The 20,153-nt window shown below is 37.9% G+C and overlaps 1 protein-coding gene across 8 annotated transcripts in view; it reads left to right on the top strand.

Moving 5' to 3' along the window:
- NF1 (neurofibromin 1) overlaps positions 1-20,153 on the top strand; it is a 238,640-nt gene that overhangs the window by 12,452 nt on the left and 206,035 nt on the right. Inside the window, exon 1 of one of the 8 annotated variants that reach the window (XM_061142859.1) lies at positions 5,178-5,216. The exons of the other annotated variants lie outside the window; for them this stretch is intronic. Coding sequence (XP_060998842.1) covers positions 5,193-5,216 — 24 coding nt within the window. The 5' untranslated portion in view covers positions 5,178-5,192. Of the gene's footprint in view, positions 1-5,177; positions 5,217-20,153 lie in introns of those variants that run through there. 8 annotated transcript variants of the gene reach the window in all.

The following is a 20,153-nucleotide window of genomic DNA, read 5'->3' as shown; positions in this document are numbered from 1 at the left end:
ATATTTTTATATATATTTAATATGCTTAACACATTAAGTACATTTAATAATATATTTATAATATATAAATATATAAAATATATTTATAATATATTTAATATATGAAGCCTTTACATATTTATTTTAATATCTTCAAAGTCTTTAGTGATTCTGAACTTTTAACTTTTTATATTCATGAATTGGTTTGTCTGTTATGTGTAGTCTATGTTCTTTGTCAAATGTCCTTATCAGTACTCTGCTGGGGATGGGGGAGAGGAGGAACAGGCACATTAGTTTCTCTATTTTTATTTTTTTGGCCATGTTGGGCAACTTGCAGGATTTTAGTTCCCCAACCAAGCATTGAACCCAGGCCATGGCAGTGAAAGTCTGGAATTCTTACCACTAGGCCACCATGGAACTCCCACATTAGCTTTTTTAGAAATGTCAGCTTTACTGGAATCACTAAGACTCTTGTTAAAAGTACAGCTTTCCTGACCACACTGAACACCTAAGGGAGACCTGGTGTGCTACAGTTTGTGGGGTCACAAAGAGTCAGACACAACTTAGCAACTGAACAACAACAATGACAACAACAGCTGATTATCTATGAGTTCTAGAGGTATTGACGGTGAGTTATAGTTTAAAAACTCTCCCCATGTCATTCTGATGTATAGCTGGGCTTGTGAATGACTGTTATGGTATTGCAGGGAGACTTCAGCTGCTGGGTAGTGTTTAGTAGGTCATGGTACAGTCATCTATACCACTGCAACAAGTAGAAAAAACTGAACTTTTAAAATTGTATTTTAAAAAATATTGGAGGACTGTAGAAGTAATGATGACTAGATTAATTAAAATTAATTAATTAAAAATTCCAGATATAGAAGAGCCCTTTGTAAGGTGAGAAGAGAACTGCTAACATTTGCTGATTCTGGACACAGACTGAAGAAAAAGAATAAACCAGAGGTGAACTGAGTCTTGCCGAAACTTCAGCATAGTCCTGACACATTTCAGTTCATGAAATAGATTGTAATGGTTGTTCTCTCTCATCCCTTTTGTTTAATAGAGTAGATGGAGAATGCTCACTGGGAAAGTATATTCTGGGGTTTCTGAGGCTCTTTCATTTACTGTATCCAGTGTACAATGAGCCGTTTCTAAAAATTTGAAAAGGTGGAAAACTGTGATCCATAATCAAGAAGAAAAATAAATGACAGAAGTAGAAAGTGAAAGAAAATGTTAGTCACTCAGTCATGTCCCAACTCTTTGTGACCCCTTGGACTGTTGCCCGCCAGACTCTTCTGTCCATGGGATTCTCCAGGCAAGAATACTGGAGTGTGTTGCCATTTCCTTCTCCAGGGGGTCTTCCGGAGCCAGGAATTGAACTTACATCCCTTGCATCTCTGGCGTTGGCAGGCCGGTTCTTTACCACTGAGCTGCCTGGCACTGCCTGGTAATTGAAATTATCAGATGGGGACTTTAAAATAACTGTAATATGCTAAAGAAAATATAGGAAAAGGTGGAGAATCTATAGAGAATTAGAATTCATGAAAAGGAATTAAATGGATATTTTGGGAATGAAAAATAAATCAGTCGCTGAAGTCTGTCATTTATATGTTAATGAGTAAACTTTGATGCAGAACCCTAGGCTCTCAGTCTACCCCTTGCCTTACTCTTCGTTTACCTAAAAGAGGGAAAACAGGTCAACTGAATATAAACCATTGAAGTTCTGTGAGAGCAGGGATTGTGGCTGTCTTTTCACTGCTGTGTTCCCAGCACTTAGTACAGTGCCTGGCACATTAAAAATAAAAAAAGCATGACAAAAAGCCCACAGTAACTGAAATTAATTATTCATTGGGTGGATTTAATAGCAGGCTATACCAATAAAAGACAAGAATAAAGACAATAGAAAGTATCCAATTTGAAACACAGGAAGAAAAAAAAATGGAAAAAGTGGGACAGAACAAAACAGTAGTAGTGAAAGTTTGAATAAGGTATGGGACTTCCCTAGCGATCCAGTAGTTAAAACTCTTTCAACTGCAGGGTTTGATTCCTGGTTGGGGAACTAAGATCCCACATGCTGTGTGGTGCAGCCCCCAGAAAAGGAAAAAAAAAAAGAAATCTTGAATAACGTGTTTGGAAATCCAGAAGTAGAGACTTAGCGTGGGAGCAGATATTTGAAGAGATATGGTAAGGCATTTTCCAAAATTGATGAAGGACATCAACCCATCAATTTAAGTAGTTTAGCAAACTCCAGCCGGGATAAATACAAAGAAAAGTACACTCAGATGTATCTTAATTGAACTGTTGAAAACTATAGAGACAAAGAGAAACTCTCAGAAGCAACCGGATGGACAAAAAATAAGATAATGTTACTTTTAAAGAAATTAATATAAATGATGGCTGAATTTTGAACACAGCGGAGGAAACTGGAAAATTATGGAATGACATTTTTTCTGTTGAACAGAAAAGCTGCCAAGTTAAAATTCTATTCCCAGCAGAAATATCCATCAAAAATGAAGGTGAAATAAAGACATTTTTAGACAAAAGCTGAGAGAATTAACCACCGGCAGACCTGCTCTATAAGACTTACTAAAGAAGGTTCTTTACATAGAGGGGAAACATCTCAAGTGGAAGGATAAAACTATAGGAAATAATAAAGGGCACCCAGTTGGGTGTGAAATTAGTAAATATACACCCACTATGAATAAATATGCAAAAACTGCCTCTTTTTTTTTCCCTGTTCTTAGGAACTTTATTTTAGGAATTTTATTTTTTATTTACTTTTTATTCTAGAATGATAGAAATTCTATAGCTTTATTAAAGTAACTTACTACAGTAAACAACTAAACTTCATATATTAAAAATGTACAATTTGATGACTTTTGCTATATTTATAAGCTTGTGTTGACAGCTCCGTGATCAGGATAATGAATGTATATATGTCTCCTGCGAAAGTTTCCTCTGGCCTCCATAATTCATTCCCTACCTCCACCCCATTTCTGGGCAGCTACTGAGCTGTTTTCTCAATATTTATTCATTCACCTGTTGGTAGATACTTGGGTTGCTCTGAGTTTTAGCTATGCAAATGATGTCCTGAAGATTCCTGTCTGTGACTTGTGTGGCTGTCTTGAGTAAATAAATACAGAGAAGTAGAATGGCTGGGTCATATCATGGGTATATATTTCACTTTTATTTTTAAAAATTTATTATTATTTATAAAATTTGTTTTTGACTGCTCTGGTTCCTGCCCCTGGGCTTTCTCTTGTTGCAGCCGGTGGGGGTTGGGGGTGTACTCTTCTTCGTGGTGTGCTGGCTTCTGACTGCGGCGGCTTCTCTTGTTGTGGAGGACAGGCTTTAGAGCTTGGGCTTGGTAGTTGTGACACATAGGCTTAGTTGCTCCAAGGTATGTGGGATCTTCCCAGACCAGGGATTGAACCCGTGTCCCCTGCATTGGTAGGTGGATTTTTAACTGCTGGATCACCAGGGAAGTCACACATATTTAACTTTTTAAGAAGCTTCCAAGTTTTCTTTCCCAAAGTGATTGTCATTTTATAGCAGTCTATGAGGATTCCAATTGTTCCACATCCTTGCCAACATTTGTTTTCTTAAAGACATTTTTTTTAACTAAAAAAATTTTTAATTACACTCATCCAGCGGGTATGAAATGATGTATCATTTTGGTTTTGATTTGCATTTCCCTAAGGACTAACGAGCATCTTTTCATGCACTTATTTACCAACTGAATATTTTCCTTGATGAAGTGTATATTTGGATCTTTTGCCCAGTTTTTAAAAATTGTTTCTTTTAAATTACAGAGTTTTTAGAGCTTGTAATATAAACTAAATGTAAGTCTTTTACAAAATAACGTAGTTTGCAAATATTTCTCCCAGTTTCCGAACTTGCTTTGTTTTTGCTTTTTTTCCTTTTCAGTCTAGAAAGCAGGTATTCTTAATTTTGCTAAAGTCCAAATTATCAATTTTTCTAAATTAAAAAAAGGATTATATTATTGATGGTGTATCTAAGAAACCTTTGTCTAATGTAAGTTCACCAAGGTTTTTCTCCTGTGTTTTCTTCTTATTTTAGGTTTGACGCTTAGATCTATGACTCACTTTTAGTTAATTTTTGTAGTTGGTGTGATTCTGTATGCCTATTGTCTTGCCCATCTACAGGCTTGATTATTGTAGCTTTATAGTAAATTTGAAATCAGATATGGTAAATCCTCCAAGTTTGTTGTTTTTTTCTCAAGAATAAGTTGGTATAGATACTTTGCAAAGGGAAGAATCAAGAGCTTTGTCCCTCCTCTAGTCTTAACAGGATTTCTTCAGTGTACGCTAGGCAGAGCCTTAATAAGAAGCCAGGTAGCAAAGGAGAAATGTAGTTTGCACAGTAGCTCCACCATCAGAAAACAAGGTACGGAAGGATATATGTGAACATGAGAGGCAGTAACTTAGCAGTTGGCACAGCCCGCTCCTTTGGCTACTCAGCAGCCATATATGCCTTTATACCGATACTTGATCTTGTGTACAGAAGACAAATACTCTGTGCTTTTGCCTAATAAGGTGGAAGTCTTCTTTTTAAAAATGAAGATGTTCTTACCTTCTTCCCAGTGGGAAGCAAAATCCCAATACTTGTTGTATCCATCTGTGGGTGACATTCACATATTCCACATTTAGGCTATGTTAATTATATCCCAGATTTGTAGTCCTATCTGAATATCATGCTACCTAAAGACTAAATAAATAAAGACTAAACATCTACTTCTGCTTTATTGACTATATCAATGCCTTTGACTGTGTGGATCATAACAAACTGCAGAAAATTCTTCAAGAGATGGGAATACCAGACTACCTGCCTCCTGAGAAATCTCTATGCAGGTCAAGAATCAACAGTTAGAACCAGACATGGAACAATGGACTGGTTCCAAATTGGGAAAGGAGTACATCAAGGCTGTATATTGTTACCCTGCTTATTTAACTTACATGCAGACTACATCATGCAAAATGCTGGACTGGATGAAGCACAAGCTGGAATCAAGATTACTGGGAGAAATATGAATAACCTCAGATATGTAGATGACACCACCCTTATGGCAGAAAGTGAAGAGGAACTGAAGAGCCTCTTGATGAAAGTGAAAAGAGGAGAGAGAAAAAACTGGCTTAAAACTCAACATTCAGAAAACTAAGATCATGGCATCTGGTCCCATCAGTTCATGACAGATGGATGGAGAAACAGTGGAAACAGTAAGAGACTTTATTTTCTTAGGCTCCAGAATCACTGCAGATGGTAACTGCAGTCATGAAATTAAAAGATGCTTGCTCCTTGGAAGAAAAGCTATGACTAACCTAGATAGCATATTAAAAAACAGAGACATTACTTTGCCAACAAAGGTTCATCTAGTCAAAGCTATGGTTTTTTCCAGTAGTCATGTGTGCATGTGAGAGTTGGACTGTAAAGAAAGCTGAACATCGAAGAATTGATGCTTTTGAACTGTGGTGTTGGAGAAGACTCTTGAGAGTCCGTTGGACTGAAAGGTCAAACCAGTCCATCCTAAAGGAAATCAGTCCTGTATATTCATTGGAAGGACTGATGCTGAAGCTGAAACTCCAATACTTTGGCCACCTGATGCGAAGAACTGACTCACTGGAAAAGACCCTGATACTAGGAAAGATTGAAGGCGGAAGGAGAAGGGGATGACAGGATGAAATGTTTGGATGGCATTACCGACTTGATGGACATGAGTTTGAGCAAGCTCTGGGAATGGTGATTGACAGGGAAGCCTGGCATGCTGCAGTCTATGGGGTCGCAGAGTCAGACATGACTGAGCAACTGAACTGAACTGAAAGACTAAATTGTAAAGTTATTTGCTGTTGTTTAGTTTCTAAGTTGTGTCCGACTCTTCTGCGACCACATGGAGTACAGCCTGCCAGGCTCTGTTCATGGGGTTTCCCAGGCAGGAATACTGAGTTGGTTGCCATTTCCTTTTTCAGGAGATCTTCCTGATCTAGGGATTGAACCCACGTCTCTTGCATTGGCAGGTGGATTCTTTACCACTGAGCCAGTTAAATTTTACTAATAAAATTTGTATAGCATATTGAGAAGAAGAAGACAGAAGAAAGTGGTTTATACATTCATGCAAAATCGTCTGTAGTAAGAAAAGAATATATATGTAACTGCTGTAGACTTTGCTTTTGTTAACTAGTTGAATGATTGTAAATTCTTCTTTATAACTAGTTTTTTCTACTGCTCTTTCCATGTTTCCTTTGCCCTCATACAGGACCTCAGCTGGTGAAGTAACCCAAATCTTGCTCACTATTCTTCACATGTTACTTTGTGTGTGTGTATTTTCCATTAACTTTTACTATTACACATGTATAAGAGATATATCAGAGAATCCTTGGGCTTCCAGACAGAGTCCTCCCTGTCCTTACATATCAGTAGTCCTTTATCTCCTAGGTAACTCAGATGAATTATAACAGCTAGTAAAATGACCCTCCTCTTTGCCTCTTCATAATGATTCCAAGTTTATTTTGATCTTTTGCTTTCTATTTTTATGAATGAAATTCTCTTTCATTCAGCCTGGTAGTAACAAATGGCCATTGGTACATGACTAAAGAGCTCAGGCTTCTGGCTTGAACTAAGTAGTAAGCTCAGCACAGTGCCAGGTTCTTAAACTCTGTTATTTGAAAAGCCTCTCCTTCTCTGGAATGAGTTTAGGATTATTTTAAATGTCCTGTTATAACCAACACATAGAATTGTTGCCATTCAAAAAATCTTTTCTCAGCCTCAGGAAAGAGGTGAAACCTGGGTTGGATTCTTCACAGACTGTTCTGACTTAACTTCCACAATTTAAAATTTATTAAAGTTTATAATTTGTGAATTGTAGAAGAATATTTTGTTAATCAGTTCAGTTGCTCAGTCGTGTCCGACTCTTTGCGACCCCATGGACTATAGCTTGCCAGGCTTCCCTGTCCATCACAACTCCTGGAGCTTGCTCAAACTCATATCCATAATGAGTTAACAAACTCATTAACATTTTGTTAGTATGTTCTTTAAAAATTTGACCACCAGAGGTAAACATCTTAAACATTTATCTGTGCCTGTTTGGACTCTGTTTGGATGTCTGTCTTCATTTTTAACACCAACTGCATGCATGATATAACTAGAAAAATAGGTTGATTTAGAAATTTGGTTGATGGTTTAAAATAATTGTATTAGGAAAATAATTTTTACAAGTGAATATAATTTAAATACTAGCTAAAATGATGACCTGGAGGCAAATTGTTATGGTACGTAAACACTACATTGGAATTTTTGGACTGCCAGTGTTACCTATACACTTTTAGAATTTTGAATAATTTAAAACTTACAGAAAAGTTGCAGCAGTAGTATAAAAAGTCCCATATAGTCTTTACCCAGATGAGATGGTTAGATAACATCACTGGGTCAGTGGACATGAGTTTGAGCAAACTCCAGAAGATAGTGAAGGATAGGAAGCCTGGTTTGCTGCAGTCCCTGGGGTTGCAGTCAGACATGACTTAGCAACTGAACAACAACAACTGGCTGCTTATAATTTGCTCTCTGTATGTTTTATTATTTATTATCTCTTCCTGTCCATATGTGTCTGTGTATTTGTGTGTATGTAATATAAAGATACACACATATATTCTTTTTTGTTTTGTATCAGAGGTGGCATCTGACAGTAAGTTGTAGGCATCATGTTCCTTTATTTCTAAATACTTCAGTGTCTTAATAAGAAAGAACCTCTCTTGCTTAACTGTAGTACAATTATTGAAGTCAGAAGATTTAACTTCGATAAAAATACTGTCCTCTTTAATACATGGTCCATACTTCAGGTTTGTCAATAACAATTTCCCAAATAATTCACATACTTTAAAAATCTATTTTGTTTTTACCAGTTTCCTATATTTCATTTTGATAGGGTTTTTTTTTTTTTTTAATTAGTTGGAGGCTAATTACTTCACAACATTTTAGTGGGTTTTGTCATACATTGATATGAATCAGCCATAGAGTTACACGTATTCCCCATCCCGATCCCCCCTCCCACCTCCCTCTCCATCCGATTCCTCTGGGTCTTCTTAGTGCACCAGGCCCGAGCACTTGTCTCATGCATCCAACCTGGGCTGGTGATCTGTTTCACCATAGATAATATACATGCTGTTCTTTTGAAACATCCCACCCTCACCTTCTCCCACAGAGTTCAAGTCTGTTCTGTACTTCTATGTCTCTTTTTCTGTTTTGCATATAGGGTTATCATTACCATCTTTCTAAATTCCATATATATGTGTTAGTATGCTGTAATGTTCTTTATCTTTCTGGCTTACTTCACTCTGTATAATGGGCTCCAGTTTCATCCATCTCATTAGAACTGATTCAAATGAATTCTTTTTAATGGCTGAGTAATACTCCATGGTGTATATGTACCACAGCTTCCTTATCCATTCATCTGCTGATGGGCATCTAGGTTGCTTCCATGTCCTGGCTATTATAAACAGTGCTGTGATGAACATTGGGGTGCACGTCTCTTTCAGATCTGGTTTCCTCAGTGTGTATGCCCAGAAGTGGGATTGCTGGGTCATATGGCAGTTCTATTTCCAGTTTTTTAAGAAATCTCCACACTGTTTTCCATAGTGGCTGTACTAGTTTGCATTCCCACCAACAGTGTAAGAGGGTTCCTTTTTCTCCACACCCTCTCCAGCATTTATTGCTTGTAGACTTCTGGATAGCAGCCATCCTGACTGGCGTGTAATGGTACCTCATTGTGGTTTTGATTTGCATTTCTCTAATAATGAGTGATGTTGAGCATCTTTTCATGTGTTTGTTAGCCATCTGAATGTCTTCTTTGGAGAACTGTCTGTTTAGTTCTTTGGCCCATTTTTTGATTGGGTCATTTATTTTTCTGGAATTGAGCTGCAGGAGTTGCTTGTGTATTTTTGAGATTAATCCTTTGTCTGTTGCTTCATTTGCTATTATTTTCTCCCAATCTGAGGGCTGTCTTTTCACCTTGCTTATAGTTTCCTTTGTAGTGCAAAAGCTTTTAAGTTTCATTAGGTCCCATTTGTTTAGTTTTGCTTTTATTTCCAATGTTCTGGGAGGTGGGTCATAGAGGATCTTGCTGTGATTTATGTTGGAGAGTGTTTTGCTTATGTTCTCCTCTAGGAGTTTTATAGTTTCTGGTCTTACATTTAGATCTTTAATCCATTTTGAGTTTATTTTTGTGTATGGTGTTAGAAAGTGTTCTAGTTTCATTCTTTTACAAGTGGTTGACCAGTTTTCCCAGCACCACTTGTTAAAGAGGTTGTCTTTTTTCCATTATATATCCTTGCCTCCTTTGTCGAAGATAAGGTGTCCGTAGGTTCGTGGATTTATCTCTGGGCTTTCTATTCTGTTCCATTGATCTATATTTCTGTCTTTGTGCCAGTACCATACTGTCTTGATGACTGTGGCTTTGTAGTAGAGTCTGAAGTCAGGCAGGTTGATTCCTCCAGTTCCATTCTTCTTTCTCAAGATTACTTTGGCTATTCAAGGTTTTTTGTATTTCCATACAAATTGTGAAATTCTTTGTTCTAGTTCTGTGAAAAATACCGTTGGTAGCTTGATAGGGATTGCATTGAATCTATAGATTGCTTTGGGTAGTATAGCCATTTTGACAATATTGATTCTTCCAATCCATGAACACGGTATATTTCTCCATCTCTTTGTTTCCTCTTTGATTTCTTTCATCAGGGTTTTATAGTTTTCTATGTATAGGTCTTTTGTTTCTTTAGGTAGATATACTCCTAAGTATTTTATTCTTTTTGTTGCAATGGTGAATGGTATTGTTTCCTTAATTTCTCTGTTTTTTTCATTGTTAGTATATAGGAATGCAAGGGATTTCTGTGTGTTAATTTTATATCCTGCAACTTTACTATATTCATTGATTAGCTCTAGTAATTTTCTGGAGGAGTCTTTAGGGTTTTCTATGTAGAGGTTGATAGGGATTTTTGAAGTGGTTTTTTCATCTTTAGGTTTCAGATATGAGAATTAATCAGTACTGTAAAACTGCAGAAGTTGCATACTGTGCTATATGTAACCTGCATTCTTGGGTATATGTAACCTAAGGCCAAATAAGTGTGCTAAGCTCTGACTCTTAGCATATTTTGGGCAGTCTTTTTGGAAGATAATTTTACTTAAATTTTTTTGGAAAAAATTTTAAAAATTAACAAATATGGCTATTATGGAATAGAATGCAGAATTTTCATCTCTTTTCTGGCCTGGGCAATCCCATTGACAGAGGAACCTGGCAGGCTGCCGTTCATGGGGTCGCAAAGAGTTGGACACTACTGAGAGACTAACATCTTAAGATAAAGCACAAGACATCAAAGAAGTAATTTACTTCCGAATAATTGAGTATAAGAATCAGGCCAAATTTGCTTGAGGGAGGGGAAGTATCTCCCTTTAAGACTGGGCTAGTGAAGCCTAGGCATTTGCCTATTTAAAAGAAAAAATCAATGTTTGGAGTTCCTTGAGCAATAATTTTAGAAAATATCTCAATTTAAAATTAAAAATAAAATGTATTATTAATTATTTATTAAATGCTGTTTTAGTTATAGCTCACTCATCCATAGTGTTTCTTGACATTTCCTAGTTTTTTTCTGATTGTTAATTTCTATCTTAATGTCCTATGGCCAGTAAATATGGTTTGTATGATACCAGTACTTTCAGATTTGACGTTTGCTTTATGAATTTGAGCATTATAATAGTTATTTATTGCTGTGTAACAAATTCCCCCAAATGTAGCAACTTTGGATCACAAGCATTTATTATCTCATAACATTTCGGTGTGTTAGAAATCCAGTCGCAGCTTAGCTAGATGTTTCTGGCTCACAGTCTTTCATGAAGTTGTAGTCAGGCTGTTTGCTGGACTACGAGTCATCTGAAAGCTTGACTGGACCTGGAAGATTTACTTCTGACCTGGTCATTTACACAGCTGATGGCTGGAGGCCTCAGTTCTTTACTAGGTAGTTCTTTTGCAAAAGGACTCTATAACTTTCTTGTATTATGTGTCAGTTTTCTGTGTGTGTGTGTTATTAGGCACATAGGGATTTTAAAATGATATCCTCTAAGTGATTTGAATCTTGAATTTTTAAATTTTGAATCTTCAGTTCAGTTGATCAGTCATGTCTGACTTTTTGCAACCCCGTGGACTGCAGCATGCCAGGCTTCCCTGACAATCACTAACTCCAGGAGCTTGCTCACATTCATGTCCATTGAGTCGGTGATGATATCCAATGATCTCATCCTCTGTTGTCCCCTTCTCCTTCCACCTTCAATCTTTCCCAGCATCAGGGTCTTTTCCAGTGAGTCAATTCTTTGCTTCAGGTAGTCAAAGTATTGGAGCTTCAGCATCAGTCCTTTCAATGAATATCAGGACGGATTTCCTTTAGGATTGACTGGTTTGATCACCTTGCAGTCCAAGGGACTCTCAAGTCTTCCTCCAACACCACAGTCAAAAGCATGAATTCTTTGGCACTCAGCTTTCTTTATAGTCCAACTCTCACATCCATACATGACTACTGGAAAAACCATAGTTTTGACCAGATGGACCTTTGTTGTTAAAGTAATGTTTCTGCTTTTTAATATGCTGTCTAGGTTGGTCATAGCTTTTCTTCCAGGGAGCAAGCGTCTTTTAATTTCATGGCTGCAGTTACTATCTGCAGTGATTTTGGAGCCCAGGAAAATAAAGTCTCTCACTGTTTCCATTGTTTCCTGATCTATTTGCCATGAAGTGATGGAATCAGATGTCATGATTTTAGTATTTTGAATGTTGAGTTTTAAGCCAACATTTAAGTTTTAAGTTTTTCACTCTCCTCTTTCACCTTACAATTCTGTAGCAATCCTCTTTATTTTTAGTGTTTTTTTTTGTCTTTGTTTGCTCTAGTTTTATTTTTGCTTGGTAAATCTTTTCCCATTCTTTCATCACTCATCTTTTTTTTCCCCTTATGTTAGTCCATCTCTTATGATCAGCACATATGTAACCAGTCTGAATATTCTTCCTTCTAAGTGGAAAGTTTGAACCATTGGTAGTCATTGTGATTACCTATGTATTTGGAATCACTTGTCATTTTATTATGTGGCTTTTATTTGTTCAACTTTTCCTTTTTTCTTTTATCTCAGACTTTCTTTCTGGGTTCATTTTTTTTCTGCTTGAAGCATATTTTTAAGAATTTCCTTTGATGAGAGTTTCTTGTGGTAATTGCTCTTATTTTCCTTTCATTCAGTGCCTTTCAATGTCAGTGTCTTTGTTTCCCCCTTATTCTTAAATGATAGTTTTATTGGATGTATAGAATTCTAGGCATTTGTTTTTCTTTTCAGTATGTTAAATATATCATTTAACTACCTTCTTGGAGCTCTGCCAGTGCTGTGTGCTGTGCTTAGTCGCTCACGTCTGACTCTTTGTGACCCCATGGACTGCAGCCCACCAGGCTCCTCTATCCATGGGGATTCTCTAGCCAAGAACAATGGAGTGGCTTGCCATGCCCTCTTCCAGTGGATCATCCCAACAGAGGTATCGAACCCAGTTCTTTCACGTTGTAGGCGGATTCTTTATTGTCTGAGCCATCAGGGAAGCCCTGGTGTTTTTGGTTTACCTGTTGTCCATTCTTCATATTATTAACATGCTTTCAGTACTGTTTTTCACACAGTGAAATCTATTAATCTATGCATTGAAATTGTTTTTCCAGAGGACTTCCTCCAGTTCTCCTGTTTAGGATTGACTGCTTGTTGGGCCAGGTGTGTAGCTCTCAGCCTGAGATTCTTCCTTCATTTTCCTTTTGGAAATTCCCGTGTTCCTTTCCTATGTTGGTTTCCCTGTTTTGTGGATCCCATTAGTTTGTAGCACATCTTCCACAGCTTGCTGAATAAAAAGGTGAAGAAGAGATCAATTTTGAGATCCTGAATGTTTGAGTATATCTTTATCCTACCTTTTTATTATTTGATAATTTGTCTGAATATTAAGTTCTAGAAGGAAAGTAAATTTTCTCAGAATTTTGAAATAATTTCTTCATTGCCTTCTGGTTTATCACAGAAATTATTGCCAAATCTAATGACATTCTGGTTCCTATAATGTTGTGAGCTATTTTTTTCATTTTTTCTTTTCTAGAAGTCCTTGGGATTTTTTTCCTTAGTCCTTGCTATTGTGCAGTTCAGTAATAACATAGTTGGATACCTAATGGGTCTTTTTCAATTCGGAGACTCATGTTCTTCAGATCTGAGATAGTTCTTTGGTGATTTCTTTCTTCCATGTTCATTTCTTTTTTCCTCCCTCCTTTTCTCATGTTTTGGAATTGATTGATCATGTGATTTTTTAAAAAACTGTTTTCCTCTTATTTCCTAGAGAATCTTGAATATATCTTGAATGTATCTTCCAACTCTTTACCTTTTTATTTTTTCTATTTGTACAGAGGTAACATAGCAAGCCTGAGAACTATTATCCTTAGAAAGGTCTGATTCAAGGTTGGCTCTTGGCTCGTGTCTGGTACCTTGGGTTTGGAAGGGTTCCCACCATTCCTCAATAAGAGTGATTCACTATGCTTAAACTGTTCAAAACAAGATTTATGCTGAACACCTGCTTTCCATCTGAGTGTCTGTCATTTAGTATGGGTAGGCAGAATGTACCCCCAGTAAAAACCATGAGCACTGGGTCTTTAATGAACTTCCCCAGTAGACAATATTTTACATACATAGTCAACAACCCATTGCTGGAGCAGTTTAGCCTGCTCTCTCTGACTCCACTGGGAGAAGTCCCTGGAAGCTTGCATCTGATTTCCTCTGGACTTTATACCTTTTCCTTTTACTGGTTTTGCTTTGTGTCCTTCTGCTGTAATAAATCACAGCTGTGAATGTGACCGTGTCAAGTCCTGTGAGTCCTTTTAGCATACTACCGAACCTGGGGTTAGTCTTGGAACTCATGACACACACTCTCATATTTAACTTTCCCAATGTTCTTTTTTATTCTTGCTTGCTCTCTCTTTTTAAAATTGCATCCTTTACAATCTTTCCTAATGTCTTTTAGGCTGTCAGTGATTAACTTTCTTTGTGTATGAAGTTTTCTTCTCATTCCTCTTTTGTTTCCCCTGAGAATTAATTTGTGTGTGCTTACTTGATCCCCTTTCTTTCTTGCTTGCAAGGCTTCTTTGTGTCTGGTGATTCTAGGTTGTCTGTTCCCACTTTAAATATTTATTCTTAAATGTGAGACAGTTGAAAGCTCATGCACATCATCTTTACTGTAGGGTGAGTTGGTGGCAAACTAGCTCATTGTTGGAAACCCTCCAAATGCAAGTATTTTCTTTGGGCATCCAGTTGCTTACCCGGGAGGATACATGTCTGTTTCCAGGATTCTGACAGCCAGATGAAGGGGGCTGGTGGTTTATCGTGTGGAGGTTTTCATTCAACTAGGAAGTAATAGGATTATTGTGGCAATATTATTTTATGGTTCAAATTTGTAAAATATAGATGAAGGAAATGGTTAATTGGGTTTTCCTCTGAAGTCCCTTAACTATCTGTTGGCTGGGTAATAGACTAGCAGGAACCACCTGTTGTTCTTGGACCAGGAAGATTCCACATGCCACAGAGCAAACAAAAATAAAATAAATACTTTTAAGAGACAATAAATGCTTGCTGAATAAAAGAATGAATTAGAGTGTTAACACTCCTGTCTCCCTTAGCAACAACCTCTTTATTACTTAATGCAGTGTTCTTCAAATTATGGACCAGGGATCGAACCTGTGTTTCCTGAGTTAGCAGGTGGATTCTTATCCACTGAGCCAGCAGGGAAGTCCTATTAATTGCCTTTCAAAACTTTTAATCCCAGGAAATAATGTAGGTTATAAGAAAGAGACTTCTCTGCTCCCATGGGACTTGCATTCTTACATAAGGATGGATATTAAACAACTTATCATTTAGTTGTTTACTTATAATTGTTGGAGGCTCACAGAGCATTCATATATGGGACACCTGCTCTGGGGTTCAGGGATGATACCTCTGAAAGTATGAATGAGGAAAGTGTTTGGGAAATGAGAGAGTGGCAAAGAAAGAGGCTAAAGATCTTAATCAGGATAAAAACAATTTTGAGATTAATAAAAATAATTGTGGGATTAAATGAAGTGTAGAATATGTTTAGTGCCTGATAAGTGTTAACTAATAATTCTGTTGTTTGTAGAATATTGATATATTGGATAATAAAAAAGAAGGCATTTGATTATTAGCATTTAATTTATAAAAGTAAAAGTTTTGTGTTAACGATACAATAAGACAATATGTCCATAGAATCTTTTATTACTAAAAATTTCCCTCACAGTATAAAAATGTTGCTGTTTGAAAAGTATTGCTAAGGCAGAGATCATACTTAACTTCTTAACGCTTCTATCTCTAGCACCCAGCATAGTGTTTGACATATAGAAAGTACTTATTTAGTCTTAAAAAAAAAAATCTGAAATTGGTACTAGAAATTTCAGGTAACCTAGAAGCTAGGAAGGATGTGGGATTTCATACACAAGAACTACTCTACTTTTTTCCTTACTAAGGCATTTGTTTGGTTGTGCTCCTTCAGGGGAATTGGAAGTGGTCTTTTGATTAAAATTTAAATATTCTCCTTTTCATATCCCTTTCCTCTAGCCAGCAATGATCTCTTGGGATGAAGTCTTTAGTTTTTTTCTCTTGGGGAACTGTGATTGGTGCTCTTTAACCCTCCAGCACTTAGATCTACAATGCTGCAAAACAAATTACCTCAAAACTTAGCAGCTTAAAACAACAGACATTTATTATCTCACAGTTTCTTTGGGTCAGGACCATGAGAGTGACTTAGCTGGGTGCCTCAGTGCCTCTGGTTCAGTGTCTCTCGAGGTTGCAGACAAGCTGTTGGCTGCAGTTGCAGGCGTCTGAAATACTGGCAGGAGGATGTGCTAAGTTCACTCCTGATTGTTGTCAGGAGACCTTAGACCAGAAGCCTCTCTGGAGGCTTCCTGAGTGTCCTATGGCATGGCTTTTGGCTTCCTGTAGAGCAAGCAATGAAGAAGTGGGGATTGGGGGATGTGAGGGATGGATAAAACACGCGAGTTGGAGATGAAATCCTCCATCGTTGATAACCTGTTAATAATATCAGAAGAGAGACATTATCATGTCTGCTGTATTCTAGTGGTTAGAATGACCAACACTGGTAGGAATGTAGGGAGGTGTGAATGTCAGGAGGTGTGGCTCCTTGGGAGCCATTTCAGACACTGACTGCCCCAAACTCAATCCGTGGGATCATCTTCTTCCAGCCCAGTATATCAAATGTATTTGGAAGTATAGGTTAATTAAGCTAGTACTTGATATTTATACATTGTTTCTATCGTAAGTTGAGATTTCCCACATTTGAGCTTGTTAGTTTGGCATTTTTAATGCTTCCTTTTTTTCACTTTCCCCACTTTCCTTGTCCTTTTTATATTTTTCAGATTTAATCAGAAAATAATAGCTCAATGTTTTCTACTTTCAACTTAAAGTTGGGGGTACTAGAGGGATTTCCGTGGTGGTCCAGTGGTTAAGAATCTGTCTTGCAGTGCAGGGGACATGAGTTCGTCCCTGGTCCAGGAGGATTCCACATGCTACCGGGAAGATAAGCCTGTGCCCCTGCAACTACTGAGCCCACGGGCCCTAGAACCCATGCTTTGCGACAGGAGACGCCTCTGCAGTGAGAAACCTAAGCACCGCAACTGAGAGTAGCCTTCCTCTCCACAGCAAGAGAAAGCCCATGAGCAGCAGTGAAGACCCAGTGCAGCCAAAAATAAATAGAAATTTTTTAAAAGTTGCAGATGCTAGAGGATATTGGATTAGATACTTTTAGATTCTAGTTCCCATTAGATTATAAATCTCAGTCTGTTTAATAATGCATATAGATGAAAATTCAGTTAACAATCAAGCGGAGAAGAAAAAACTTATATTCAAGCCAACTGAGGATTATAACCCGGGGGACAGACACTTAGAAGCTTTCTGAGGTTCTACCGGTTAAGAAATCTGTATGCAGGTCAGGAAGCAACAGTTAGAACTGGACATGGAACAACAGACTGGTTCCAAATAGGGAAAAGAGTATGTCAAGGCTGTATATTGTCACCCTGCTTACTTAACTTATATGCAGAGTACATCATGAGAAATGCTGGGCTGGATGAAGCACAAGCTGGGATCAAGATTGCTGGGAGAAATATCAATAACTTCAGATATGCAGATGACACCACCCTTATGGCAGAAAGCAAAGAACTACTGAAGAGCTTCTTGATGAAAGTAAAAGAGAAGAGTGAAAAAGTTGGCTTAAAGCTCAACATTCAGAAAACTAAGATCATGACATCTGGTCCCATCATTTCATGACAAATAGATGGGGAAACAGTGGAAACAGTGAGACACTTTATTTTTCTGGGCTCCAAAATCACTGCAGATGGTGACTGCAGTCATGAAATTAAAAGATGCTTACTCCTTGGAAGAAAAGTTATGACCAACCTAGACAGCATATTAAAAAGCAGAGACATTACTTTGCCAACAAAGGTCTGTCTATTCAAGGCTATGGTTTTTCCAGTGGTCATGTATGGATGTGAGAGTTGGACTGTAAAGAAAGCTGAGTGCCAAAGAATTGATGCTTTTGAACTGTGGTGTTGGAGAAGACTCTTGAGAGTCCCTTGGACTGCAAGGAGATCCAGCCAGTCCATCCTAAAGGAAATCAGTCCTGAATACTCATTGGAAGGACTGATGTTGAAGCTGAAACTCCAATACTTTGGCCACCTGATGTGAAGAACTGACTCATTGGAAAAGACCCTGATGCTGGGAAAAATTGAAGGCAGAAGGAGAAGGGGACAACAGAGGATGAGATGGATGGATGGCATCACCGACTCAATGGACATGAGTTTGAGTAAACTCCAGGAGTTGGTGATGGACAGGGAGGCCTGGCGTGCTGCAGTCCATGGGGTTGCAAAGAGTTGGACACGACTGAGCGACTGTACTGAACTGAACAGGTTAAGAGGTAGAGATGTAGTATTATACATTTTTGAGAAAAAGGATTATGGGTCATATACATAAAGTTCATCAGAGATATTCTGGTCAGGTATGCGTGTACAGAGTGAGCCTTCAGGTCAGTGTGACCCCCTATATAGGATGAGAAAGAAATCTTAAAATTACAGTGCTGGTGTCAGAAGAAAGGGACCGTTTTTCTCAAAGGTTGATTATTATATCCTCTTGCCTAGAGGACACCTGATTAATGTGTAGAGGAAATGCATACTGGGAAAGGCCCGTCACAAATTAGGGTATGTTGGGACATGTTATGTGTGATTTAATTCTTAGTTTGATGTTTCCTGCTGTATAGAAATTTATGATTTTCCTCATGTGTATAATAATACTAATTTTGTGATTTGAAGTCTTCAAAGAAAAGTGAATAAAGTAAATAAAAGGTATTGTTTGTAGACATATTTGATTTTACTCATATGTGGTTATTAGTTATATCTTTCATTAAAAATAAATGATTGCTGGGCTTTAGCACTTATGGATAGAGAACATGGGCCTTCGCTATAAATTAAGAGCCAGGAGAGTTTTGTTTGAGTTTAGGAACAAAATTATTTTGTAGGTTTCAGAGGTACTTTTCCTTGCTAAATCCTGAGTTTGAGCATCAGAAAGCTGAATTATTACTAGGGGCACTAGAGTCCTCAGCCTGTGACTAGATTATATGTGGATAGTTGTAAGTCTGTGTGAAATTCAGATACTTTTTCCTTACGGAAATGCTTTTGTAAATGCATTGGATTCTCCTTCTGCCCCTTCCACACCTGAAGTTTAGCCTGTATTGAATCAGAGCTCAGTCAGATTTTAAATCTTTTTTCAAAATCTTGAAGCAGTCATGAGCTTACAGAAAAACTATGAGTAAAGCGCAAAGAGTCTTTATCTTGAACCATTTAAGTATAAGCTGCTGCTGATGTCCTATCACCCCTGAATACTTCTCTGACTTTCCTGCAAATTAAAGTATACCCACAATACACCTATCCAAATCAGGAAATTAACATTGATGCCTTATTCAGTTCAGTTCAGTTGCTCAGTTGTGTCCGACTCTTCGTGACCCCATGAACCACAGCATGCCAGGCCTCCCTGTCCATCACCAACTCCCGGAATCCACCCAAACCCACGTCCATCAAGTCAATGATGCCGTCCAGCCATCTCATCCTCCGTCATCCTCTTCTCCTCCTGCCCTCAATCTTTCCCAGCATCAGGGTCTTTTCCAGTGAGTCAGCTCTTCACATGAGGTGGCCAAAGTATTGGAGTTTGAGCTTCAACATCAGTCCTTCCAGTGAACACCCAGGACTGATCTTTAGGATGGACTGGTTGGATCTCCTTGCAGTCCAAGGGACTCTCAAGAGTCTTCTCCAACACCACAGTCCAAAAGCATCAATTCTTCGGCGCTCAGCCTTCTTTATTGTCCAACTCTCACATCCATACATGACCACTGGAAAAACCATAGCCTTGACTAGATGGACCTTTGTTGGCAAAGTAATGTCTCTGCTTTTTAATATGCTGTCTAGGTTGGTCATAACTTTTCTTCCAAGGAGTAAGCATCTTTTAATTTCATGGCTGCAGTCACCATCAGCAGTAATTTTGGAGTTCAGAAAAATAAAGTCAGCCACTGTTTCCACTGTTTCCCCATCTATCTGCCATGAAGTGATGGGACCAGATGCCGTTATCTTAGTTTTCTGAATGTTGAGCTTTAAGCCAACTTTTTCACTCTTCTCTTTCCAAGAGGCTCTTTTAGTTCTTCTTCACTTCCTGCCATAAGGGTGGTGTCATCTGCATATCTGAGGTTATTGATATTTCTTCTGGCAATCTTGATTCCAGCTTGTGCTTCCTCCAGCCCAGCATTTCTTATGATGTACTCTGCATATAAGTTAAATAAGCAGGGTGACAATATACAGCCTTGACATACTCCTTTTCCTATTTGGAACCAGTCTGTTGTTCCATGTCCAGTTCTAACTGTTGCTTCCTGACCTGCATATAGGTTTCTCAAGAGGCAGGTCAGGTGGTCTGGTATGCCTATCTCTTTCAGAATTTTCCACAGTTTACTGTGATCCACACAGTCAAAGGCTTTGGCATAATCAATAAAGCAGAAATAGATGTTTTTT

This window comes from Dama dama, chromosome 5 (genome assembly GCF_033118175.1).
Source record: "Dama dama isolate Ldn47 chromosome 5, ASM3311817v1, whole genome shotgun sequence".
In the NCBI taxonomy this organism is placed as follows: Eukaryota; Metazoa; Chordata; class Mammalia; order Artiodactyla; family Cervidae; genus Dama; species Dama dama.
This window is presented reverse-complemented; position numbering and strand designations above follow the sequence as displayed.